The sequence below is a fragment of the Haliotis asinina genome, chromosome 5, assembly GCF_037392515.1.
Source record: "Haliotis asinina isolate JCU_RB_2024 chromosome 5, JCU_Hal_asi_v2, whole genome shotgun sequence".
NCBI lineage: Eukaryota > Metazoa > Mollusca > Gastropoda > Lepetellida > Haliotidae > Haliotis > Haliotis asinina.
In genome coordinates, this window is record NC_090284.1 from 42,391,274 (window position 1) to 42,418,620 (window position 27,347).

The 27,347-nt window shown below is 40.5% G+C and overlaps 1 protein-coding gene across 2 annotated transcripts in view; it reads left to right on the forward strand.

The window, feature by feature from the left end:
• The window catches only part of LOC137284518 (receptor-type guanylate cyclase Gyc76C-like), a 150,984-nt gene that overhangs the window by 79,093 nt on the left and 44,544 nt on the right, over positions 1-27,347 (forward strand). For both annotated transcript variants that reach the window (XM_067816351.1, XM_067816352.1), the window contains exons 4-10: positions 7,971-8,117; positions 14,300-14,469; positions 16,899-17,034; positions 21,060-21,211; positions 22,514-22,619; positions 22,923-23,001; positions 27,041-27,155. In XM_067816351.1, the coding sequence (XP_067672452.1) occupies positions 7,971-8,117; positions 14,300-14,469; positions 16,899-17,034; positions 21,060-21,211; positions 22,514-22,619; positions 22,923-23,001; positions 27,041-27,155 (905 nt within the window). The remainder of the gene's footprint in view (positions 1-7,970; positions 8,118-14,299; positions 14,470-16,898; positions 17,035-21,059; positions 21,212-22,513; positions 22,620-22,922; positions 23,002-27,040; positions 27,156-27,347) is intronic.

The window sequence follows — 27,347 nt, forward strand, 5'->3', positions numbered from 1 at the left end:
CGTCTCAATACCCGGACCCGTTCTAATCATGCGACAAATTGATTAAATAAAGCAGTATGTTATTCTTTCATGATTAATAGATTGTATTGTCTTGGACGACTTAGACATAATTGTGCAGTCGCTGTTTTGATTATATTGCAAGCGTCCTAGCTCTACTATAATGCTCATAAATCAGAAAGTTGATACATGTTTATAGAATGCATTTTGGGGGTAAATATGGAGTCTTTCCATCCCACTGGCATTCATACGGCTGTGATGTCTTACGACAATTCCATGATACACAGATCACAGCACATGATCCATAGTCAACTGCACCGTCAGTTTCTCGGAGCATAAATGACTATATATGCGTGCATGCGTGTGTGCGAGTTGTTAAATAACATCAGTATGAAGTATCACTGCCAACGAAGTAAGTTCAGGTCCTCAGGCCGACAGGGTGTCACTGTAACCCACTGTAACTGGCGGTGTTGGCAGATGTGACTGGTTTTCCCAAAGTTGATGAGGTTACGATGGCGTCGTCCATTATGCAGAAGATTATTCCTGACTGAAGATGAAGTTATGATGGTAAAATGAGCGGTACGAAGGATTTTGTTTGTTTAGTTTATTAACGCCGCACCTATTAATACACCAGTCTTACGAGCCGCGATCTTTACGATGGCCTGCATCAATCCAGTTAGTCGCCACCTACGACAAGCATGGGTTTTGGAAAGACTAAGTTTTACCCGTACCTTCTCGTGTACCGTGAATGTGGTAATCGCTAGCTATAGACCGGACTAATTATTACCACACCAGATGTTCGCGAAGGTAAGTACACTTTATAATGAAATTCTGGTGTTGACCCCAGGTGTGTCAGGCATTAAGATCTTTATCATCACCAATTATTGAGTAACGCTGGCATCTCTTTCTATTGTCTCTCATCATGGCGCCCGTGCTCTCTGATCAAGACGCTGATCATGCACGTCATGGCTGCCTCGCATCTGAAGCTGTTCAGCTGTTTTTGCCTATATGCCATCTGATACAACCAACGACATGATTGGCGGTTTTCGCGTGGGAAGTATCGATTATCTGGGTTGTTTTTCTTAAATCAAAAGCCATTGTGACAATAATCCCCCGTTTCAGGTCAATTTGGTATTCGTGGATCGATTCTATCTATAAACACAACATGGAGTCGGGGTGAAAACAAATCAGAAACAAGAATTGACGAGAAACGTTGCATTGAAGTAGGTTACTAGAAAAAGAAATCTTTTGTGGAACCATAAAAAACATGGTATTTTCTGTTACTTGTCGAAACTCCTTTCCAATATTCGACATACCTATATCAATATATATTTACACGCACGCACGCACGCACGCACGCACCCTTTTCTCTCACGCACACACACACACACACACACACACATACATACACACATACATACACACACACACATACACACACACACACACACACACACACACACACACACACATACATACAATTCAGTTATTTGAATCTGCACGTTAATGATTCTTGTAAATGTTGCCATTCCAGGAAGTCACTTAAACGTTCTCCTTGTAAGTTCTTTAAGAAGCCTTGTGCAAATTAGCTGATAACTGACAGTTTTTTCAATTGATTCCCACATTTTATCGTACTAAACGCTGGATCGTTTGTTGTTCAAAGCCGTACACAATTATATATACCAGCTCTATGGCGGTGATCTGTATATACTCCAGTCTGGACCAGACAGTCCAGTGATCAACAGCATGAGCACCGAACTAAACGAGATCGGTAGCTTATAACACAAGGGCGGAAAGGATTTCCGTATCTGTCCTAGCATAATGCAAGTGGAATATGTTCATTGTGGTCATTACTAAAATACAAAAAAGTTCTTTTTGTGTCTTCGATCTCGGCATAAACACTGACTCCATTTCCTATAAGCTTTTCCGTGACCTGTTCCCATTTAGGTCGTGATCAAGATAATGACTAGACTAGATTGTGAGATTGTCATAAAATAGACAAATGATTTGCCATTGTGTGTGTCAGTGACCAGTTGAAAAGAATGTTCTTGTCAACACCTGACATTGTCACTAACTGATCATGATTTATACACACTGGCTTTTGTTAATCTATCAAAGATGGACGGAGATGGCTGGTTCATTCCTCAGAATGGTCCTTAACTATCGGGGAGCAGTGAGGTAGCCAAGTGGTTAAAGTTTTCGCTCGTCACACCGAAAACGTTCGATTCTCCACATGGGCACAATGTGTAAAGTCCATTTTCTGGTGTCACCCGCCATGATATTGCTGGAATATTGCTAAAAGCTGCGTAAAAATAAACTCAGTCAGTCAGTCTTAAGTATCTGATAAGAGATGTCCACTGTATCTGTAGTGTCAATGGTGATATATAATCAGATCATTTTTAATCAACATTATTTTCTGTTGTGTTTTTCTGATCTTGCATTAGCTTAGTGGTTTCATCCGGGCCCGGTTTCTCAAAACAAACTTTTTTACTCAAATTTCAAACTGAGTTTCACAATTTGAAACAGCTGAAATATTAACTCAAATTAAAATAAAAATGCCCATACAACTTTAGCAATATATTCACAAACGCAAACTATCTACTATTTTAAAGTTTAATATCAATTTGAGCACTTTCTGGGAAATGCTTTTTCTCAAATTTGAGTTAAATCTCTAACTTAAGTCAAAACTAAGACTTAGGTTTGTTGAAAAATTGGGGCCGTTCGTCCCATCGGGTTCAGTTCCCCACATCGGTATATGTTTTGTGAAGCTGCTTCCTTGTATCACACGGTATAATAACTATGAACTATTAAAGTCTCACTCGTCCGCGCACTCACTCTCTCAGTGAGTCGCAGCTCTTAAGAGTGTTAACTTAAGGTCACATGCAACACAAAACTCAAACATAATCAAAACACAATTACCACTTATTCGTAATACATAAAAATACATGATGCACTGCTGATTAAGAAAAAACAAATAAAAAATTATAAGAGTATAATCGCAAATCAAAAGTGCAATATTTTGTACTTGGGATTACGTCCCTCGAAACGAAGCAGCCGCGATACCGAACCCAGTCAGAGATGTGGGGTGTGCACTTAAGTGTAACGAAGCCTCTTCATTGCCCACTGGTTCATTTGCCGGCTCTATGTTTATGGTTTTATGGCTTATAATGTCAAATTGCTCGTGGTCAGTGATAGTTGTGCATTGCATATTATCATTAGAAGACAGGCAGAGAGACATATAGGTGTCAACAAACCAGGCATTGCACATTATCATTAGAAGACAGGCAGACAGACGTGTAAACATAGGAGGCATTGAGTTTTCTCCGGCTTATCATAATCAACATGTTCTTTATGTAACGAGTAGATTATTTACTTGTCTGTGTACACAAGCAAGATTAGACTACTGCTCACCACATACTCAGGGCAGGCATAGTTTCATGCTCCGTGAACCTACTCACTGCGCATGCGTTATGAGCGCAACGCAGCATAGCTGTTGAAACCACTTTTTCCCAGCGCTGGAGGAAAATTAGTGAATCGTTTGAACTACGATTTCTCGTTTTATTATTCATCATTGTTTTTTTTCAACTTTATAGGTTGAATTGTCATTTTTTATTATTTGCATACCGAAAGGTATCAGAATCTGCAAAGTTGTGTTTTACGTTCCATGTGGCCTTTAAAGGAGACTTCCCCCTTGAGTGGACACCATCTTCGTATGCAAGAGTCCTGTCAGTTCGCAGCACATGTCCAATTACTTCCTTTTCCATCAACAGAGACAACCTAGTCTCCCGATGTCATTCCAATTATAATGGTTGGTTGTGTATCTGCTTCCATCGGAGCGTGTGTGATACAGCCATGTCTTAATGCCGGATATTCCTCCCACACAATAACACTGCAACAATGACAATGTTAAAAGCGGCTGTCATAGCGACTAATTCAGAACAGCCATTGTCCGAATAATTCCAAAGACTAAGAACAATGTCACCATGAAGTGTTTAGCTAAACTGCAATTATTTATATGACACTGTTCTCCTTATGAATCTTCATCACCGCTGCGTTGTAGATTATTTTGCCATCCAATCCGACCACAGCTGTAATTTAGATTATCACATTTATAAGATTAATCGTTTATCCCCCGACCTTGTCCGTGATCATACCAACAAGTTCAAGGCAACGACACTGTCTCGACGTCCATTCACTGTTTCAACTATATATGTGTGTACGTCTCTACTGTTAGGCATTACCGTTGCGCAAAGACAAGTAGACGGATAATTATTTCAGCTTCACCTCATATATGTACTTGTGAAAGGACCCGAGAAGATCCGGGCTAAGATTCATGAAGATCAGTATGTTTCACAGCTACTCATGCTTGGCGTAACAGGCGACTAACAGGATCGGGTGTTTAGGCTAGATTTCTTGCTTCACAATCGCCATATCCCAGTTGCGACGATCGATGCTCATGCTATTGATGACTGGATTGTCTGGTCCAGACTCCATGATTATCCCAGAGCCGCAGTTGCAGTATATTTTCTAGATACAGTAGGAGAATATCGCACCATAGCCAATCCTTTTGGAATACACAAGTCCAGTGTCCGCTGCATTGTGCATGGGGTGTTTAATGCCTTTTACACATACATATTTCCGGCTGTGGTCAAGTTTCCTGAAGGCGAAGACCTTAAAAGGGTTATTTCAGGATTCCAAAAGAAATGGAACTTTCCAAATTGTGGAGGTGCCATTGATGCAACGAACATTCCAATTGTGACCCCTCAGCAACTCTACTCTGATTATGTGAATAGAAAAGGGTTCTACTCAATCATGCAATCTGTTTGTGATGATAAGTACGGGTTCACTGATGTCTGCATGGGGTGGCCAGGTCGAGTTCACGATGCAAGAGTGTTCTCAAACTCTAAGCCGAGGGCTTTGGTAGATGGTAGTGAGATATTACCGCAGACAGCAGAGATGCTGGTCAGTGTAGGTCCTACTGATCAGAAAGTGGATATGCAGGGGTGTTACATTTTTGTCATTTGCCCCCTGTAAAACTATATGAAACACGTTTGCCCCCGAGGCAAATTTTGCCTCAATAACCCCCCATCTAGTGAAAGGACATTAAAAAAGGTTTAGCAGTCCGTCGGATCAGCTCATACTCCGATCATTGCTGTAGTTTAAATTTGTGAAATTGTATAACCAGCCAAACGTATTCTTTGTTTCAAGTCTAAGCTAGTTTCTCTATCGCCGTATATAGCACTGGTGTACAGCCAGTCCTAAATAACGTGAGGTGCGAGCTTGTTGCGTTAATTCACATTTTCAGTTTCTCTTAAGGCTGACATTGAATAGCAACCGGATCGTCCTAAAATAACATATATATGACGGTGGATTAAATCGGCTCACGTATAAAGCCTTGTTCCATTGGACGTGGTTGTTGGTGTGCTGTCGTGATGTTGCTAAAACCACCCCAATTCACATTCACGGCATGTCCATTCTAATGAATCCTGATCCATACAACAGGAATCACCAATAATCAACTCCGGTGTCATTTGCAGACAGCTGACGTCTTGTACTCTTGCACCTTTGACCGTGCTGATTCCTTCACAGCCTTTACAATCTCAGCTTCAGATCGCATGCTTCATAATACAAATCACAGTGATCATTATCTTGAAGAATGAATGAGTGAATATTTCTTAACCACGTACCAGGAATTGTGCAGCTGTGCGTGTCTAAATTATCCTCAGGTGCTTTAGATGTCAAACATCAGCAAGAATACTGAATGACATTTCGTTATATTGCTTCCAGAACGTATCTGTCTGGACCTATTTTATGGTCTCTGATCGGATGAGATGTTAATTATTATTCTTTAACGCAGCTTTAGTTATTTTCCCTCTCCATGTAGTGACCTACACGTTTATCGTACACGTTGATGGAGAAATTCATATTCCATTTATTGGCAAGGGAAAGAGAAATTAAATTTGAAATTTTAATTTAATCTACCAGTTTTAAAGTGCCCAATGGGGACGAATAAACATGTTCGGCGTGTTCCTAATATCGAGAGAAAAAGTGAAGAAAATTGTGTGCAAATATCTCCTGTGGTTTCTATCACCAGAAATCACGATGACCTCGTTCTGACAGGAAATGAATTGGGAGCATTGGAGGGAGAAAAACCACTCTTAATTTGTTTCTAATTCTGTTATGTCCTGTTGTGTTTTGCATGTTAGCAAATGGGAATCACTAGTAGAGACACGGTTTAATCATTTATGAAGTTCCATGCGATCGAGTAGGGTTTTATTTAAATGATCTTTTTCTAATTATGTTAAAGATCGGAAGCCAGAAACTAAAATCAAACTTTAAAAATCTGGGTTGTTGGAATTGCTTGAACAATAACACATTATTTTAGAAAAATCAGTAAATGCGTTATCGTGCCACTGTGTTGTCTGGTCCACTGATCACTTGATTATCAGGTTTGTTATTAATCTTACGCACTGCAAGAGTACCTTTATGCGTCGTCAGACAACAAACCCTGGGCTTGCTTATCAATGCAACATTTTAGTCAGGCCGAACACCCGCTGTCAGATTTTCACGGGGTCCTCTGTACGAGGACACATACGAGAAGGGGTGATCAGGCCCGTTGACTTAGTTCACACGTGTCGTCATATTCCTGTTGAACTTCTGTTCATGGTGAAAATCCCTGGATTGTCTGTCCGAGACACGGATATTGCCAGACCATCGTGTAGAATATTGCTGAATGAGCATGCTGAACAACAAGCAATCGCTATCAAATTGCCGTTGCAATTTTGCAATGGAATCTCTTTTGGTGGATAATCCAAACTGGTTAATCTCGGACGTTGACATCATATATTTTTCCGTTCAACTCCCATTCTCACCGTCATATTCATTGGTTTCCCCAATGTGGATCACGTCCACAACAAGTGGTCATTGACGACTCCACCGCAGTGTTCCTACATGCAGATACGTCACAATGACCTTCCAGTTCTTTAAAAGACAAGTGTTAAAACCGTACTAGAATCAGCTGTAGAGTAAATCGCACCCTGGTCTGTGGACTAATCAGCGTGTAATGGTTTAATGACTTCATTTAAATTCCTTATCATTGACGACATCACAAATTCTAGGAACGTATTTGCCTTGTGTTGGGAGTAAGAGGGTTGTGGGATAGCCAAGTGGTCGAAGCGCTTGCTCGTCACGACGAAGACTCGGGTTTGATTCCCACATAGGTACAATGTGTGAGGCCAGTCTGGTGTCCTCCATCGTGTTATTGCTTATATATTGCTAAAATCGGAGTAAACCTGTCAGCGCATCCTTGTCAATAGAGTGCAGGCTGTGAGTGTTCGTGGACTACCTATAAACCCTAAATGTTATCGACCCGCTGGAATATTGCTGACTGCGGCGTAAAACTAAACTCACTCATGTTATCTAGTCGTTCAATTCACTATTTGCTATGAATATTGTCTTAACTTCAACCTTGCTTCATGGAACCTTACATTTCTGTACACGTTATTATATTGAGAAAAACCAAGGAGATACGTTTCGAAGAATATGAGCATTCGATCTGTTCTGAAATATCAGACTGGACAGGTATTTTCGGAATCAAAAATGTTCGTAACTTCGTGGTAGAATATTCAATACATAAATGCATACCTATTATGAATGAGTTAAATTTTACGCCACACACAGCAATATTCCAAGTATATGGCGGCGGTCTGTAAATATTCGAGTCTGGACCAGACAATCCAGTTATCAAGAACATGAGCATCGATCTGCGCTATTGGGAACCGAAGACATGTCAATCAAGTCAGCGAGCCTGTCACAGATTGTACCCACGAGGGGAATCGAACCCGGGTCTTCAGCGTGACGATCGAACACTATAACTCGGCTACTCCACCGCCCCCTTGTTTCCCTATATATCAGCGTATTCACTAGCTCAACAAATTACAAGGCTATAATGTGAAACTGGTTGTGTTTTTCAGTATACGTATTCCTTGGCGAGGTGAATGGAGTGGTGGATCTGATGACCAACTTGTATGACCGTGGGCTGCTGGACACTGGCGACTACATCGTCATCTACGTCGACCACAACACCTTCGACAGCAAGAACCCCCTCAAATACTTCAGGCGTAAGTCGATCAGTATTGACACCTTATATCGTCCCTTTCTGCAAACAATGGCACGTTGATTAAACGGGTCATCGATTTTCACCCCCCGACAAACACGGTCTGGAGCATAGATTTACAGTAGCGGATTCAGTGTACTAGTACTCATATTTCAGGCAGTATGTCAAATGTATGGAATAATAGAACGGACGTTTTCTCATCGTTGTGCTGTCCCACAATATATTTATATACATATACATACATGTGAACGCATGATGAAGGTGACGCCAATCTGTATTCGTCTTGCGTCGGTTTTGTCTGCCCCCATCAACAGGCCATATTGTAACTGGTATGCTATATGAAGCGGAAATAAACCAGTTCACCCACCTTATTATTGTGATTATAACTTAAGTAATTTTTCAGAAAATAGCCATTTTCTACCTCCACCAACCCCAAGCTACAAACACGGAACCGTGAAGATACGGGATAGAATTGGTTCTCAGCTACCAATGCATGTTCTAAGATGCGACTAACGGGATCAGGTGGTTTGGCTTACTGGCTGTTGGGGCATGTCAACGTATCCCAGTGTTCATGATGTCAGTCACGGGATTGTCAGGTCCAGACTCAATTATTTAGAGATCGTTATAAGAAATCTAGAATATTTTGAGTGTGCAATTGAAAAACAAGCAAATATACTATGAAATCCAAGATGCTCTGTTTCTAAGAGAATTCTTCACCACACGCTACCACGTGAACTGTATGTCATGGCGTGAATCTTGTGTTTGAGAGGCTACGGGTTCTGCTACGCTGTGACCTGCCCCGCGAACCAGCTGACATGTGAATAATACAATAACTCCCTATAAATAATCATTATCCCCATCCTGAAAATTACCAGACCGTACATAATATCTATTTTGAGCTGACTGTTTTCAGTAATCTGATAATCTTCATCAAGCGCACAGACTGACTATATTTTGTCCATTAAGCACATCAAGCAACAGGGTCAGACAAGGATAGTCACCTGGCACGTAGATCTGAATTTATATCAAGACTACTCCGCCTCTCGTTGTGTTACTGTAAAACACTCGTGATGATGTATTTTCTGTAGATATTGATTTGATTTCTTAACAACATTACGAAAGGATGTTTAGTGTGTTATTTTTGTCTAACATTGGAAGCCGTGGTGTATCTGTGAAATATTGATTAATTTTTTTATTTTATAACAACTTTGAGTACTTTTTACAGGCTATTTTGTCGAACGTTAGGAAGCAATTGATATTTTTATTTCTTGTTTCTAAGCGTCAAAATATGTTTTCAACATTCTTTTTCATGAAACGGCGAATTATAGAGCGTACGAGACCGGGGCCATATATGACAATGCATTCGTCCATAAACATTTAAAGACTGCAATAGATGCTCATGAAGTTTTTATTGGGAGGCTTATGTCCACTTTCGTAATTTAGTTTGGGTTAGGAAGCGAACCAGGGTCTTCACCATCGGAATATTAAAAAGTAGTGCTGAAAATACGAACCATACAAACATCTATTTCAATATACCAATATACCTTGACAGGTCACCGTTAATCTTTATTTAGTGAACTAATCCTTTTCCAGGAAAATGTAAATAAACATGTATCGAGGTTACACGCTTTTCGCATCTAATTACCAGAAATCTGAAATGGTGAAATCTTCTGGATATCTTAAGAATGGAACCCTCTTAAAACCATTGCCAGACGGATCCATTTAGAACGAAGAACCATTAAGGACCAAGGCCGTCAGCCTTTCGAGAAAGACAAAGTCTACATTTTTAAGTGTCATGTATGCATTCCTCCTAAAACCCAAACGAACCCTATGGTACATTTGCGTCATATAAGTCGTTGCCATCGCATGTCCTGCCTCCATTCTTCCTACCTAAAAGTAGTTAATCTGCTAATGGGGAACCCACGGAAAGCTTGTCAAACGTTGATGGTACTAACCGCAGGCTGAAAGGGGATTATCCCTTGGATTTCGTCTAGTTATATGCCACTACTTCATGTTTCGTGCAGTCTCACACCAGCTGATGTCGTGTTGGTATCGGTCTAGCTCCTGGCCAGAACATCAGTATACGTTGTCCACCATGAGATGAAGATGTTTGTTGTTTAACATAATCAGCAATATTCCAACTATATGGCGGCGGTCTTTACATAATTCAGCCTTAACCAAACCAATGATCAACAAGATAAACATCCATCCACGTAATTATTATGACACCTGTTAAAAAGGTCAGCGACCCTGACCACCAGATGCTGTTATTCTTCTCTTACGACAACCATGGGCCGTTGAAGACCAGATGGGCAAGAGGTGCACTCAAGTCTCCTCCGTCAACAGCGTCTTTAAACTACTGGCATGTGCTTTCTTTATACTACATATTTTCATGAACTTTAAGTCAGCCTCCAGACACAATCTGCATCGTGTTTTCTCTTTCATTTTTCTGATTTCGTTTCATTAAAAAAATGTCGCTATTACAGTGTTCATACAAAATACATATTTTCATTACATCTTTGATGTTGGGAACCTTATTGAAGCACAGAAGTTATTACGTGGTCCTGGCGTAAAACAGCGTTGCTAATATTGATGTGAAGGTAAACACACGCGTACCAGGTTTTCTTCAACCCCAGTTTAATAGCGAGAAGAGTGAGTGAGTACGTTGGGTTTTAACGCCTCATTGAAAAGGTTCCCAGGTATAACTGCATGTCAGTTTTTGCACGCGGAAAGAACACATGGTGCATGTCTCAGATGCCTTCAGTTCCTATTCTAGTATGGCGCTGACAAACAGTGAGTGAGTTTAGTTTTACGCCGCTTTTAGCATTATTTAAGCAATATTACGGTAGAGGACACCAAAATGGGTTTCCCACATTATATCTCTACAGTATTGCATTGAAATATCGCTAAAAGAAAGTATTCAGAGATCCGTGAAGATCATATCCTGGATATCTCCAGGATATACGTTCCGATAAATCTCCGCTATACCCTGGATACATCTACGGCTTATTACCTCCCTTGACTGGCTCTTCGTCCATTCAGGTGTCTACGCTGGAAGGTTGAGCGTACCAATCACAATTCACATTCACTCATCTAACCCATTAAACTTGGCGACATAAATGATACACAGGTACTCTGAAAAGGGTAGAAGGTGTTCGAGCATATTTTGTTTCGGACCTGTCAGTTTGCCTGTATGATTCCCCGAAAATCGGAGTCGCACTGCGAACAAACCGCTATCTTCGTTGACACTGGCAAGTTCGGTTGTAAACGGTGGCTTAGCTGATTGGGTGCTGTGGTAATGCGGAGCCAGGCAAGGGAGGTAATAAAATTATCGGGCCGAGCCGAAGATCCATCCCGTGTATACTCTGGATAGTGGAGATTTATCGGAACGTATACCCTGGAGATATCGAGGATGTGAAGTCGCAAGATGGAACGAACATGATCGGGTCGTCAGGCTCGCTGACGTAGTTGACTCACCTCATCGTACCCCAATTACGTCGATCGATGCTCATGCTGTTTATCACTGGATTCTCTGGTCAAAACTTGTGTATTTACAGACCGTATAGCCGGAATATTGCTGACTTTGGTGTTAAACAACAAAACACCAACCAACAGGTAGTATCAAGACACTTTGACATACTGAGAATTAAACACTGTATTAACCAGTATGTATGATCTAAGGCATGTTTATTCTAACACGAATAATACAGTGATAAATGTTTGTAAAGTGACAGAAACATATCAGCATGGATAACTGATTAAAAACATAAATAAAGTCCTCTCCCTTTCTAAATGCCCCATCTACACTCAGCACTTGCGTTTTGAGACACGGCGGTCTAACGTCCTTTAACGCTCGAGTCAACTTGTTGGTGTCTGTATTAAACCATATTTAGCAGTAACGGCTGATTTCGTGAACAGAAATCGTTCGAACAGGGGCCAGTATGATCAGCGGTTAACTCATGTTAGTGTCCGTGTTAATAATTATAGGTCTGTTCCGGATACTGTCCGTTGCACGCATTGTAGCTGACAGGCCATAGGATTGTACATTACACAGGGGTCACTGACATGTGGACCTCCTATTGACGTATTGACGTATTCTGACATTCCGGCTCTCCGTTGGAATAAATACTGCCTGCATATTCCATTCACTTAAGTGAGGTGTTTTATTGATCCTATTTAATCAAGCACAATTTGTCGCGAGCGTGAGTGTGTTTCTTTGGTGGTGTTTGTCTTTCTTTTTCTTTTTTTTTTCTTGTTTTAATAATTATTTCATATGTATTTCGCTTCTATATTTATTTTACCTTTGGGGAGGCTGAGTGGAGGATGGTGTTGACGAGAGAGGGGAGAGAATCAACTTTAACAAAAGGTTTTGATAATTCTTCTCAATTTGTGTCTTTTAGTTTATTTAATTATGTCATATTGTTTTGAGAATGTTATGAAATAAAATCTGTTCCGTCTTAAAGGTTTCCTACATATAAACGGATATTAGTTTTAAGAGACGTGGTTCAGCGATATCTCGTTAATCCCTTTGAAATCATCCACATTAGTATACATGTCGAAATTAACAATAATTAATAATTCGCTGGAACAGATTAAATGAACAGTACATTGGAACAGAGTAATGACTCGTGCGTTTAAATAGACGTTCCCGACTATATCTATCCGAAACGGGAGTTTTCTGGATACACATGTGCCTTCACTGTTCATGCATAAGAGCATGTTTGAAATTTGTGAAAGTTCTCAATAATCAAGATTTACATATGATAGTAAAACATGTTTTAATAATTCATAATCAGTACACAGTTTTACATTCACATGGCCAAACCTACGAAGAACTCGTCAGAACTGGTGTTCAGAAATCCATTGTCGTATAAGACTGGATTTGACTTATGCATGTCATCGTACCCTAATTCCGTGCATCGATGCTCATGATGTCAGCCATCTGGTTGCCTAGTCTGGACTCGAGTATTTCATATAGCTGAAATATTGCCGAGTCCGAGGTTAAACCTGAAACAAAGAAAGAAACATCACTTCACCAAATCATTACCTTGCCAACGTCATCCCTCTCCATCTCTACAGCAACGTCTTCGACTTCTGTCGGTCATGGCAAGTCATGGCAAATATGCCTCGTTATGGTATAAGCCGAGTGACATTTAAAAAGATAACGAGTATCGATTACCAGATTTTCCAACATGATATTGAAACCATAACGTTTTCAATTTTTTTCATATTTCAAAGACGAGCAACAGTTTAATATGGCTGTGCATTACAAGAAACACAACATGGAGACATAGGCAGGGTTTGACGCTTGAAGGCCAGGATAGGACGTAGATGTTATTAGATGTTATCATTTAGAGAGGATTCTGGTCAAACATGCCATAAAATGTTATTCGTACGTATATCAGATAATGTGAATCGGCAGAGACATAATAATGAATATCTCCAATCTTGTCATTTTCAGTTACATTATATGGATTACTTGTATCGATGGAAAACATTAAATATGAAGCTAAGTGCACACATTGTCCTTGTATTAATATACAATGTTGTGTGTGGAAGATATATCGCAAAATATTTGTACGTAATTTGGACAAGTGCCAGTACAAGGAACCGCTTTAGCATACATGTGCTACATGAGGCCAGTAAGTGCCATTTATGATCATTGATAGCTATTTCACACATTGAGTATAGCTAATGAAAGGTGCATTGAGCATCTTTGCATCTTAATATGGATTTGTTGAGCTAACGTTTATTCAGCATGCATTTGAAGTTTGCTAAGTAGCATATCATACACATACATATATATGTAGCACACCCACGCACACACAATTTTCTTAATTGACGCCAGACACAATTCATGGTACATGGCTGCAGCCTCTTCAATTCTGGGCCAGACAAGCCGGTGACTTATAGATGTTACATATGTCTGTCAAGTAGTCACTGGCATAGATCAACTAATCGTCGATGTTGTTTCTCTGTAGTATGAATGTATGAATTGTTGTAGTTGCGATATGGCTGAAATACTACCGATACGACTTAAAATCGTAACTCACTCACGCACTCGAATCGAACATAGGTCTTCGGCGTAACGAGCGAGTGCTTTGACCAGTAGCCTACCCCACAGCTCCTACTTTGTATGAACCCTGCAAAACATAGGGACCTACCTATTCTTTTATGTGTCCCCAGGAACCATGGATATCTTCAACGACACCCGGAACATGGAGGCGTCAAGGTCACTGCTGGTGATTACGTACAGCCCCCCGTCTGACGCTGCCTATACTGAATTCCAGACACAGGTCAACCGTTACAACGAGATGCCGCCATTTAACTTTCCTGACCCGTTCAAATCTAAAAAGGTACAGTCAAGAACATGTTTTTGTCCAATTTGTTTTAAAAAAACTGAAGTCCCTAAACTTGTGTGTGTGATTTCACGCGACCTGTGGTGTTGTTGACAAGACTCCACCGTCCTAGCACTGGAAATATGTTTTCCGTTTTCGGCGATGTCGGCAATGACGGCAACCTGGACGTCTTCGTTCGACGTCTTCGTTCGACGTGTACACATCTCCTTAAAAAGCACCGGTCCAATGAAGATGAAGGTTATATAGCCCACCGTTTTCGATTTTCAATATGGGCACCACTGTGGGCATTATAAAAAAACTATTGCAATAAAATGCCTCTATAAGCCAATATGTTTCCAACTTACTTAAAACGTAAGATCTTGCCTGATAATGCATATCACTAATACAACTTCCTTTCATTTCAAGAAAAATATTATTCCATGATAACGTACGTCAGGTACATGATACAAAGAGTTCCATTTTAAGTTCAGTAGTCTAATGTAGCATGACGCTGTTACCGCTCCCTAGCCCGAAGTCTGCCATATTACATCTGATTTCCAAACATTCATTTGTAACTGGAACCAGTGACCTGCTTTTCATTCACCCGTCTTAATCTCACGAAGGTAATATAATATAAAAGGAAATATTACTCGCCGCAAGCCTTTCTGCCATTTTTTGTGTGTCTGAATATCTGTGGTAATGGACATATAACAGTTTATGGATACATTCGTTGATCAACAATACTTGTGTTGCATCAATGGATGGTTAAGAAACTGAATACACATGCGAATGATAACCATTACTTCTAAATTCTTATCGCCAGTTTGATCCAATTCCATGTTCGGCTTTAGATTCCGTCTTTGATCGAACATATGAAACCGGTGAAAGTCGCGACGCCGACGTTTGAAGGCAAGTGTTTACAAAGATCAAATCACGGCTGTATCCGCTAATACTTGTATCCCACAGAATGGTTTGTTTCTTTGACCTCATGAAATCAATTCAAACTTTGAAAGAGTTTCCAGGAGATATGGTTCTTCTGAAGGATACCAAAGAGATCCCTCGTCGATTTCAGAAAGACCAACATGAAACTGTTTGATTGTACTGGGTCTAAATACGGCTGCCATTTGCTCCTTCTCGTGACGTCAATACGGCAAACGTAGTCATCATATTCGCAAACTATATGTCAGGATGCCTTTGAGTTCAGTTTAGTGGGAAGTAAATTGATAATTTAAGGCTTGACATGAAAGTCGTTTTCGAACACTTAATACAAATAGTAGGCTTCTCGGGAAGATATCATGATCTCCTATCAGTATCAGTATCGATCCAGATGTCTGGACAATTTCGTCTTGATGTAGTTGTTCAGCAGTAAACTGAATGTTCGAAACCGAGAATTTACGTTTAAAAAAATTAATTTTTAAAAGCCGCAACTCCACATCCCGACGAATATCAAATGATCGACCGCAGGTCTCTGGAAATATAACCATGTTGAAAAATGTTGAATTATATACTGACACATTTTGAAAACGAATCATCATGTTTCAGTCATTACATAAGGATCGATTTGCACTGAGCAATCTCAGTTATGCATTCATACAAATGTCCTACTTGCAAAAACCGATCTCTGTCTAATTGGAAGACGGCAGGGATTTGAGTTCGCGATCTTACCTATGATCGAACTCTTTAACGTCGGATGAGTGTCTTCAACTGGACTACTGTCTACAGTTGTCTAGTAGAAATGCGCAAATCAGTGGTGGTTAACGTATACAAGTTGGAAGCTTATGTTTCCAGAAAATGCGGGAGAAATCAGGCTTCGGCTGAAAAGCAAGTGCAAATATCGCAAATATGAGCAACTGCGTTTTGGTGTAAAGTAGTGTGCAGAAATAGATATGTATATTGAACTCATTACAAAAATCTTTTCAGCGATACGAATTTCTTTTAGCATACATTAGTTCTTGTATAAAGAGTAGATTTAATTAGTATGGAATATTTTGTAAAATATAGCCTAAAACAGTAAGAGGCTATATTTACACTAGTGAGTCACGAGCTTTTCATGGGAAGTATATTTTGTGGAAAGAAATTGGTTCAGCTCTTCCTTTCAAAGGAAAAAACTATATTTTCAGATCATTATGTCCCGAATGCCTGTAGGCAAGTGTGGAGAGTTTACTCGAAGACAAATCGCAGGCCCCTAAGGGAAAATATATGACGTTGATGCGATGTGGGATCGGGTGGTCAGGCTGGCTTATTTGGTTGACACATGTCATCGGTTCCCAATTGCGCAGATCGATGCTCATGCTGTTCATTATTGGATTGATTCGATTCGATTGTTTACAGTCCTCGCCATATAGCTGGAATACTGCTGTGCACAATAAATTAAGAACGGTCCCTTACTGAAAATATATAATGCTGATCTGATTTATTTATCTTTTACATATATTTCTTTTTATCAGATCACCGTGTTCGCCGCCTACCTGTACGATGCTGTCATGTTGTATGCTGACGCCTTGAAACAAGTACTTCAGAATAACGGCAGCCACACCAACGGCACCGCCATCATCAACCGCATCCGGGATCGTTCCTTTACAAGTCAGTACATGATATATGCATCTTTGCTCATGACGTTCATCTTAAACTGATTCATCACGATAAGGGGGTCTGGGGTAGTCTAGCAGTATATGTGAAGCCCATTTTGGGTTCACCCCCATCCAGGCTATCGCTTGAACATTGCTGAAAGCGGCGTAAAACGTTGCTCACTCAGTCGTCAAAAGCGTTTTCTCGCTGTGTAGAATTGGGTTCTTTGGTCAAACCATAACCTTTGATCATGGACGCGTAGTATGGTCATATTAATATTTTTAGTCTTAAATCCTACGTAGGAGATGGTAGACTCTAATGGTAAATGTAACACATGACTGTAGAATCTAAAAGTGAATGAAACACTATGACTGTTTGTGTGTCTGGGAATTTAAGTTTCAGATTAATGCATGTTAACATATATCGATCATCTCTTGCGTAGGAGATAATGAGAATTTTAAAAATTCACCGTGGCCCTACTACGCTTTCGTAGTATGCTGTTTTTCTGGGTTAATCCCAGTTGCGTAGAACGATGCTCTTGCAGTTGATTACTCGATTGTCTGGTGGAAATTCGATCATTTACAGACCGTCACCATATAGATGGAATATTGCTTAGCGCTGCGTAAAACGTAACTCACTCACTCATTCTAGGCTTATCTTCGGCATCCCCCAGCTCGTATGCTTCAATAAGGCGTTAAACGTCTGAAACCTGCGCCAGTATCTGACGCCGAAGTTGTCAGTTATGAAATGTTCCCGGGTAAGATGTGACGTATTCATGCTAAAATGTGACATGTTATCCTTTAAGCAGACTATAAGACAGACATAACTAACCACACATGCAAATGTACGTTGGACGTGATTTCCGACCATCGACTGCCGGTAAACCAGATTTTCGTACAGGCAATTTCTTTCATAAAGTCCACAATTACAAGATAAGGCACCAGTGAATTTCGTTACTTTTCGAGATTAATGCAGTGTGCAAATCTTATTTCGCCGCATCTACCCACGCGCTTGTCCAAATATGCATGCATGTTTGAAGCCCCTCTTTTAAAGCTCTAAACATTAGGCCTTTCTGTATTGAAACACTGAGAAGTTAGCCTTTACAACTCCTGAAGGCTAGCTTATTGCCTCGCTGATTTATGGAGGCAGATATTTGCTGTTTATACCTCCCCTGTGAAATATTCCATTCTTTAGCAACTGCCATTGATTAAGCTTCCGTTGCATTTAGGATTTAACTGTTTAGCTATTCCACATGGGACTTCTATATTCTATCACACTCATTAGCTGTTGTGTCCAAGGTTACCAGAAGGTAGCACCTCATGATTGTCCCATCTGTCCAAGTGTTCGTGTCTGGCTTGGAATGGTTAACACGCCAAATTGGCAACCACTCAATTGAGCAAAGATTGCATGGAACTTACTTCGGGCATTCCCTTGGGGGTATCGCACGTCCGAACGAGATGACCGGTCAGAGCTGGACAGTACTGGGTCATCTTCTTTAGAAACCTGAGAACGTTCAAGAATGAAACATGACAACCTTCCTAATTTGTTGATGTGCGTCAAGAAAGCAACGTCAACGACATCTTGATGATGATAGTTTGTGCACTTTTAGACCCTTGCTTGTGGGTGGTGTCGAGTTAAAACATTAACCGAGGGCAGCTGTTAAGCAGAGTGTTCTCACATGGTGATTTGTAAATTGTATTGCCCTCCTTTGAAGTGTCAGAGGTATCGACTTTTGTGTATAGTCCTGACTGAACTCTAAAATAGTGGGTAAAATGTTCTGTCGATCCATGTTTAATTTTCGTGTTCTGGTGCAGTGTGTGATTTCTTGTCATATATCGTCATGGTGTAGCTAACATACCGAGTAAAGCGCAAGACCTTGATTTGTCTTTACAACTACGTATGACTGGGGACATCGATGGAGTAGTACTCGCCCATTCATTATATAAATCACATCATCAATGATTCAATGATTCATAGGCATATGCCTGAGTAAGAAGTAATCGGAATCTCACATGGGATTCTATCTTTAGATCAGATTTATCGGGATGGTAAAAAATATCGAAACATTTCTGTCCGCTTTTGATAATTCCAGTATGCTGCTGGCAACGTTTTAATCAGACTGGACTTAATTACTCTGACTGGAATCTATCTGAAATCTAATATCACTCCAGGGACGGTGAGGTAGCCTAGTGGTTAAGACGTTCGCTTGTCACGCCGAAGACTCGGGTTCTGTTTCCCACATGAGTTCAATGTTTGAAGCTCATTCTGTTGTCCCTCACCGTGATATTGGTGAATATTGCTAAAAGCGGCGCAAAACCCAACTCGCTCACTAATATAGTCCACACAGTGAGTGAGTTGAGTTTAAACCCTTCTTGAACTGTAGCGTCTGAAGTGAAAAATATCTTAAGTGTTCCCCGCCTTGGTGAAAAACACGATACTGGTATAGGTAACTTAGAAATCATAATTCGAAGGGTTGAAATATTGAACAGACAATTTGGTCGGCTGTCGAGCCAATATGGCACAGTTTCAGTATTGTCAATAATTTCACATTTCTGATAATCTGCAGAAAAAAAAACAGCTCGTAACTTTTAAAATATCACTTCATCCCATAAACCCTGATTCCTTAACAGTAAATTATTCTATGAGGAAACACATCAGCTGTTAACCCATGTCTGAAATGGTATTTATTTCCGTCAATGCTTTGCCTTGACACTGAATGACCTATAAACACACTTCCATTTTCAGGAATTCTCATAAAAACAAACTAAAAGACACGATTTAGCATCAGTCTGAAACTTCTTAACACCTGTCAAAAACTAACGAGAAAAGAAAAAAAGCCTCTACATATCTCAAGTGTAACAAATTAACATTCACCAACTCTCTCAGTAGGTGGTCGAAAGAAAAACACAGGTGCTAAGAGCGTTCTTGAAATTTGTACCGTGAAATAAACCCATATTACTGCCACCCCCAAGACAAATCGATGTCAGTCTGAAGGCCACTTTATCGGCCCCGGACTGCTCTGCTTTACTGTCTTCATTCTTCTGCTGCAAATGGTGTGCAGATGTATGTCCGATCCTGAACCGATAACATCCGATGCTCTGTCCGGCCAATGCGATGGAAGGACATCTGGAATCGTCATGGGCTCGCCATTAACAATAATAGCTGCATTTTCAATCTCCTGCGTATCTCGAGGCAAGAGTATTCGCTGGACCAATTAGAATTTTCCCGTGGTGTCTTCTAAAACGTGAACCTGTTTGAGTAGCGGAAAGGGAATGCGTGGTTGTGAGTGTTGTGTCCGTTTCCAACTAAGTTATGTCTTTCACACAGCATGATTGCCCGCAGGTTCTATGGTTAACCATCTACATGGAGACAACGAGGCAGGCAAAACCCTGTAAGAATGTGGAATTGGTAAATTGGGCAAAACTTTCTTGTTTGGTGCCATGGAAATGGCATTTGGAATTTTCTTGATATGCACAAGAGAACCATTATTTCAAAATGCTGTGAGTTGTGATTTAGCTGGAATTGATTGAGCTGTATGTAGTCTGATTGCTGAATTTCGTATTGGGTCATGTAAAATGCAGGTTAGTCATCAACAATACATTCACCATCATCATCAACATAAGCAGCAGCAGCAGTAGTAGTAGTAATAGTAGTAGTAGTAGTAGTAGTAGTGGTGGTGGTGGTGGTAGTAGTAGAAGCTGTTGTTGAAGTATCACAATCATCTCATTGTCAGTGGTGGGGGTGCTGCTGCTGCTGGTGATGATGATGATGATGATGATGATGATGATGATGATGCTGATGAAGACGCATGTACAAATAGTACCATGGTGAACGGATCAGTTGCTATGCAATGTCTCAGCATCCCAACTCCCTGAGGGGTATAAAAATCGCCCCGAAGAGATCTTGCCGAAAAACACCAAATATCAATCTCATGTGAAGTATGTGGTATGTTTCTTTGAAATTTAACCGAAATAACCTAAGCACTACTTTGCTCCAGATAAGATGGCGTCCACTAATCCTATAACCCTTCTGTGACGCAGGTGTCCAGGGATACCTATCACACATCGACGCCAACGGGGACGCCGAGGGCAACTACACCGTCCTGGCCAGAGCCCGTTACAAGAGCTACTACTCCGAGTTCTCGATGAGACCCGTGGGGCACTTCCATATCGAGGGGTCAAGACTTATACCGGTACGTCGGAATATATGCAGCCCTCCAGGGTCTCTTGACTCTCTTGGCCTCTGGGGTGCCCGTTCATAAAAGGGTTAAGTCACGTACCTAGAGGCGGAGTCCTTATTGTGTATTTGAAGTGACCAGGGTTTTGTGCCATCGGGGCTCTGTATATGGGGTGGAAAATAAGGTTAGCTATATTGGTCAACTGTCCCTATTTTACTTCCAAAGAAAGATTGAAATGGAATATTGTCTCTTTTAAAACTATTCATTCGTTTGAGTAAACAATTTCAGTTTCCATCACTGAAAGTTCAGGGCAATGATGGATAAGAAATAAATTAGTATATATATTTTATAACATGCATCCTTTTCATGCCTCCTCATAATGTGGAGTTAAACAAGTGCCAGCTACTTCATCGTTCTTTTTATTTCCAAAAAGCCACTACAATATATCAGATGGAGATATACTGCCCCGTAACTCAATGCATTTGAAATGTTAATGAGGCAAGAATTCATCTTGAAAATTGATTTACTGAAATAATGACACTATGATATTTGTTACCCTTCTAGCCGATCACATATAATGTCTTATTGTGGTGATTACTTGCAACGTCCTTCATAATTGGGCATCAATGGATAAACACGGTTTCGATTCATTCATGAAATCCTCTCGCTATTTACACTCGTTGTGCAGTGTGGAATCATTGGTTTTATCTGTTGAAGTGGAGACCGCATTGTCGGGTTTTATGCTTGAATTGCTGTATTATTTTCAATCGCCTACGGGGCTGTATTTGGCTGTCAAGCATTGCTGCGCGGTGCCGGATCGTGAGTTTGGTTCGAATCCACGATTCTCTACTTTGGCAGGATTCTTGGGTTTGTCAGCACCATATCTCTGATTGTGGCTTTAATAATGATGATAATGATTAAGAATATTTATAACGCGCCTTTCCAGACTTCATTTCCTACTCATATTGCACAATCTGATTAGTAATTAGACGCTAGAAGGTTAATGGTCACATGACGTATCCCACTAGGTACCCACTCTTTGCTGGGTGATCAAAAGCAGTTTTGAACAATCTTTTTAACTAAGGTGACCACATCTATCACGTGTTTCGTTATGGAGCAGGGCTGTCAAAGTCCTAGAACCCTACACGGTCTCTCATCCAAGATTCTCCACACCCGGCGTTGCTTAATTTCAACTGATTTGCATCCTGAACTCAATGCACAGGACCACACATCACCATTAATTGCAGACGTGACACCGTAGTAAAGTGTACGGACTCAAGCGCTGTTCCACTTACGCATTTACTATTATTCATACAGAATTTCCGACTATTCGAGGGCAAGGAAATCGACTGGATCCTTGGCCACCCTCCACGTGACGAACCCGAGTGTGGATACCTAGCAGAGAGGTGTATACCACCAAAACGTAAGTGTACTTTGTTGGTGTGTGGGGTTTTGTTTTATTTTGTTTGATTGGGTGTATTTGTTTTTATTTTTTGGTTATTTTTGCTTTTCGTTTTGTTTTTATTTTATTTTTTTTTTGTCTTTTCCTTTGTCTTTTCCTTTGGTGGGGGGGGGGGGGGGAGTATTGATTTTGCAGGTCCATCTCTTGACGTGTTTTCACCATACGTGTTTTGACGGGTTTACGAACAGTTTGAATTACAGGGTTTTGTGTCCGAGCGGTGATGTGTAAACTGCAAAATGATTCTTGTGTATTTTGTCGTTTCAGATTACACCATAGAGATCGTGTTCGGTGTTCTTGGTGGTATCTTGTTCATAGTTATCATCATTCTGCTCATTATCTACAGGTAAGTGTTCAGATCACCGTTATGTGTTTATACTGATCTTCGAATGTTCATAGTCATCTGCAGGAATATGTCACCAAGCACCTGCAGATAACCATGGACACTTGCAGGTGCTTGTATTGATCTCCCGGAAGTGTTCTTAGTTATCTGAAGGTGCTTGTATTTATCTGCAGGTGCTTGTATTTATATGCAGGTGCTCATGTTTATCTGTTACCGAACAGAGTCTCTGCTTTCTGATCATCGTGTATTCGACATTCAGCGGCATCATTCCAAATGTCGTCAATAAATGTTTTGCTTTTTTTGTTTCCATGCCCGAAGATCGGCATTAATCGGATAAAACAAAGACTGAGTGCCTGAGTGGAAACTTCATGTCAAACTGCTGCTTTTCGTGTCATCGCGGTAGTACTATAAGTTCGGACGAGGCTATAGAAGGACATTCTCACACTCGCAAAAAGAAGCAACACGCTCCAATATTAACCAAAATACCATAATGTCCCTTCTATGAATTTGTAGGACGCCGTATAGCCACAATATTCTCAGTGACCCACAGCTGTTCATATTGACCTTTTCTTTTGAAAAGGGACATATTTTGTTCGATTGTTATCTACACTGTCGACAAAAATTGTGTCTTCCAAACACCGCCATCTATCACGTTGCGAGAGTTTCGCCAGAAGTGACGTCAGCACTTTTTTTATCGCTAAGCATCCATCTTCATTGTCCCTTGTGAATACTCACGTAGTTATAATTTTGTTATCTAAATATAAGGTACTTATCATTCAATGTTTTATTCGAAAGTGTTGGCCTTCCAGCCCATATTTCACTCATGATGTACAGTGATACATGTATAGAAATTCACAACAATAGATAATTTAGATACAGAAATAATACGTTGTTATAGATCTGTATGTGCATTAAAACTGTCATATACACAATAACTATCAATATGTGAGTGTCTGTAAAGTCATCGGATTAGTTGGTTTGCTGTGATTTCCAGGTATTCTTTTACATCCGCCTTTACTCCTGCCTGCCTCCTCATCAAACAATCACTCAGTGATATTACTTAATTACTGTTCAAAGCGGTGTTCCACCAACCTCGATTACCTCACTGTACGTCCCTTCCATATGTCATCTCAGCACTTGAGATGGATGATCTTACGCTTTGATCTGGCAATCCCCACAGTGAACCGTCTCAATGATTCACGGGTCGATGGCGAGTCTGATGCGGTGTCTACAATGGAACCAGCGTTCCCCATAAGTCCAGTATGGCCTGGCGTCGATTGGCATCGGTTCATTCATCCTGCCACGGACGGTAGCGACGTGAAACTAAATTCAGGAACCAATTCCATGGAACATATGAACACCAGTCGGCACCTTCAACTCGTTTATTGTCCTTTCGTTTGGTCTCTGTTGGCCCGCAAGATTCTTACCGCGAAGCTAAATCATATGAGTGCTAATCTCATGTTCAAAGGCACCATATTGTATCTGTAGTAATCAGACAGATTTGTGTTCGGTTGGTTGGATTACGGAATCATTTGAGGGACATTTTCCCCATAATGTCCATTGTGGTATTCCATAGTGAGTACATGTTAAAGACGTGATACGCTCAACAGCCGATACCATCAAGTCATAAAACTCTGTCTGTAAATCTGATTTATTACCAAAAATCAGATCCGGGGTTGCTCAAAGATGTAACGAGCCATGTGAAGCGGTAGCGAGCAGTACAATTTCCACGAGATTTGTACAATGAAACTTACTGAGTCCAGACCTCCTTAAACCGAAAAACATATTACGGATAAGTACAGATTGGAAGGTTTATGTGTATATACAGTCATGACAAGAACATTGTTCAGATACCATTAAAACGTAATCTGGAATTTTGCTTATCCGGACAATTTCGGGCAGGAGGTTGCTGTCTTGATTGATGAGGTTTAACTATATATCAAATAGGCATTGCGGTAAATCCTTGATTATATAGAGTTTTCTGTTTCAAAGGGGTATATTTTCACGTAGCTACATGAGTTTACTGATGCAGACCGTTTGCCTCTATGGTGAAACCCATGGATATTGTGCTCACAACGCTGAAACCGGAATTCGAAACACAAATCTTAGATTTTGATTTGGATATGTTTGTTGTATGTTGTCTAACTCAGCAACATTCGAGCTAAATGGCTGCGGCCTGTAAATAATCGAATCTGGACCAAGCAACCCAGTGATCAACATCATGAGAATCGATGTTGTGTCAGCAAGCCTGACAACCCGATCCCATTATTCGCCTCGTTCGACAAGCATGGTTTGCTGAGCAAACTCAAACCAGGATCTTCACGGGTCTTATATTTTAGAACAGTGGCATTGTTTCCCAATCCAGTGATCAACAGAATGAGCATCGATCTGCACAATAAGGATACAATGACATGGAAACAGATCCCGTTAGTCGGCTCCTATGACGAGCATGGATTGCTGAACATCAATTCTTACCGGGATCTTCACTTGTCCATTATTTACGAGGCTGCAAGCTAGATAATGGCCACCAAAATTGACCTTCCAGTTTGAAACTGAACCAGGATAGTCAAGCGGTTACATGTCTGTGTTGATTCCCCGACTTGCGACATTGTAAAAAGAGCCGTTGCGATATTCAGATATTTTTCTGTGACAAGTAGACATCTCTATCAATAATAATCAGAACAAGGGGTCGCTGCAAGAGAAATTTATAACCAGTCAATCAGTGTTTAGGTTCCTAAATTCTCGTTACACAACAGCGAAACATTCAGATAATCGTAACCGAACTCTGCATCTCGAAAACAAAATTAACGGTCAGTTCCGAATGCATGTGATATTTTAGAATATGTCATTAGTAGTACTGTATACCCCTAGACGTTTCGCAGTAAGCGCCATGACATATTAGGCCCAAACAAGACCAGTGCCATAGTTTGTAGTAAAACTTCTTCCCCTAGCGTCTCCGTCTATGTGACGTGTCGAATTCGAGCAAAAGATTTGCTATGAATTAAGTTGGCTCTGAATCTACGTAAACTTCGTAATTCACCACAGTGAATATGAATGACAATTCTACAAAGACATATAAGAACGTTTGTAAGTCTAATACAGTTCCCTCTATGACACATGAAAGATGAAGCACGATCCCCCGAGTCTCACATAAAAATAGTCATGATGTAATATGTATGCTTAATATACAATACTCTTAACAACGACGATGTAATGCAGTTAGTAAACACAGGGCACGGTGATCTGCGAGTATAATGCTCGACCCTGTATATTGACGAAAGTCAGGATTGCATGTATAACGACTAATAACGACTGTGTTATACGGTTGAATGATGTGTATGTACAGATATCTATATATACATATGTATGTACCGTTATGTGTCCTTTCTCTGTCGGCGGCTGGCAGTGGTGGTACGTCTCCCGCGATTTATGTGACGCAATAACATTCGATGACTATCGGAACCATAGCTTTCTCTGACATGGATCGTTCTCTCTGGGCACATATGTATGTATCCCTCTATATTAGAAGTGATTTGTAGATTCCTTGTGTCCCTTATGATGTCCCGAGGGTCAGTTAAACTTAAACGTATGAATAATATTCAACGCTTTCGTCTGATATAGCATATTTCAAAGTAAAGCATTTGGCTAAGGTTGAAAGCTATGTCTGTGGAGACTTGCTTGCTGAGAACGAGGATTCAAATTTCACCTTTTATGTGATCATAATGTTTGGTCTTCCGTCACCATAAATGTGCTCTGGTTTTGTCGAAGTTGTAAAGGTTTTGTTTAAAAAATCTTTAAAACTTCATTCCTTCTATACTGTTTTGATGTGGAGCTGTGTAACTGGAAAAATATGCACAGTAGCGTTACAGCCGACTACAAACCTGAACTACCAACTTCAAAGCTCTGGCAGTTACCAACACGTGTGCCAAAGGAGAGATGTATGTCTTAACCGAGATTTAGCAAGACGTAATTTTATTACCTCCCTTCCTTAAACAGAACTCGAGATTTAGATGTAATTGAGTTATTTCCCTTTTTGGAACAGGAACTGGCGCTACGAGCAGGAGATTGCTGGTCTGCTGTGGAAAATTGACATCAGTGAGCTGAAGACTGGCCACAACCTCCATCAGTCCGTGGACAGGGCCAAGCATGGGAGCCGGGTAGGATTACCAACAGACCGCTGTTCACTTATACACTGCTGTGATTCACTCTTTAGCACTCATGCTGGTATATGTCGAGCGAGACTCCTACGCCGTGCTGACAAGTAGCATTTATTTATTATTAGTATTTATATACCACAAATAATCAAGCAACAAATACATACTACAGGTGCTTGACTGTTCACTTATACA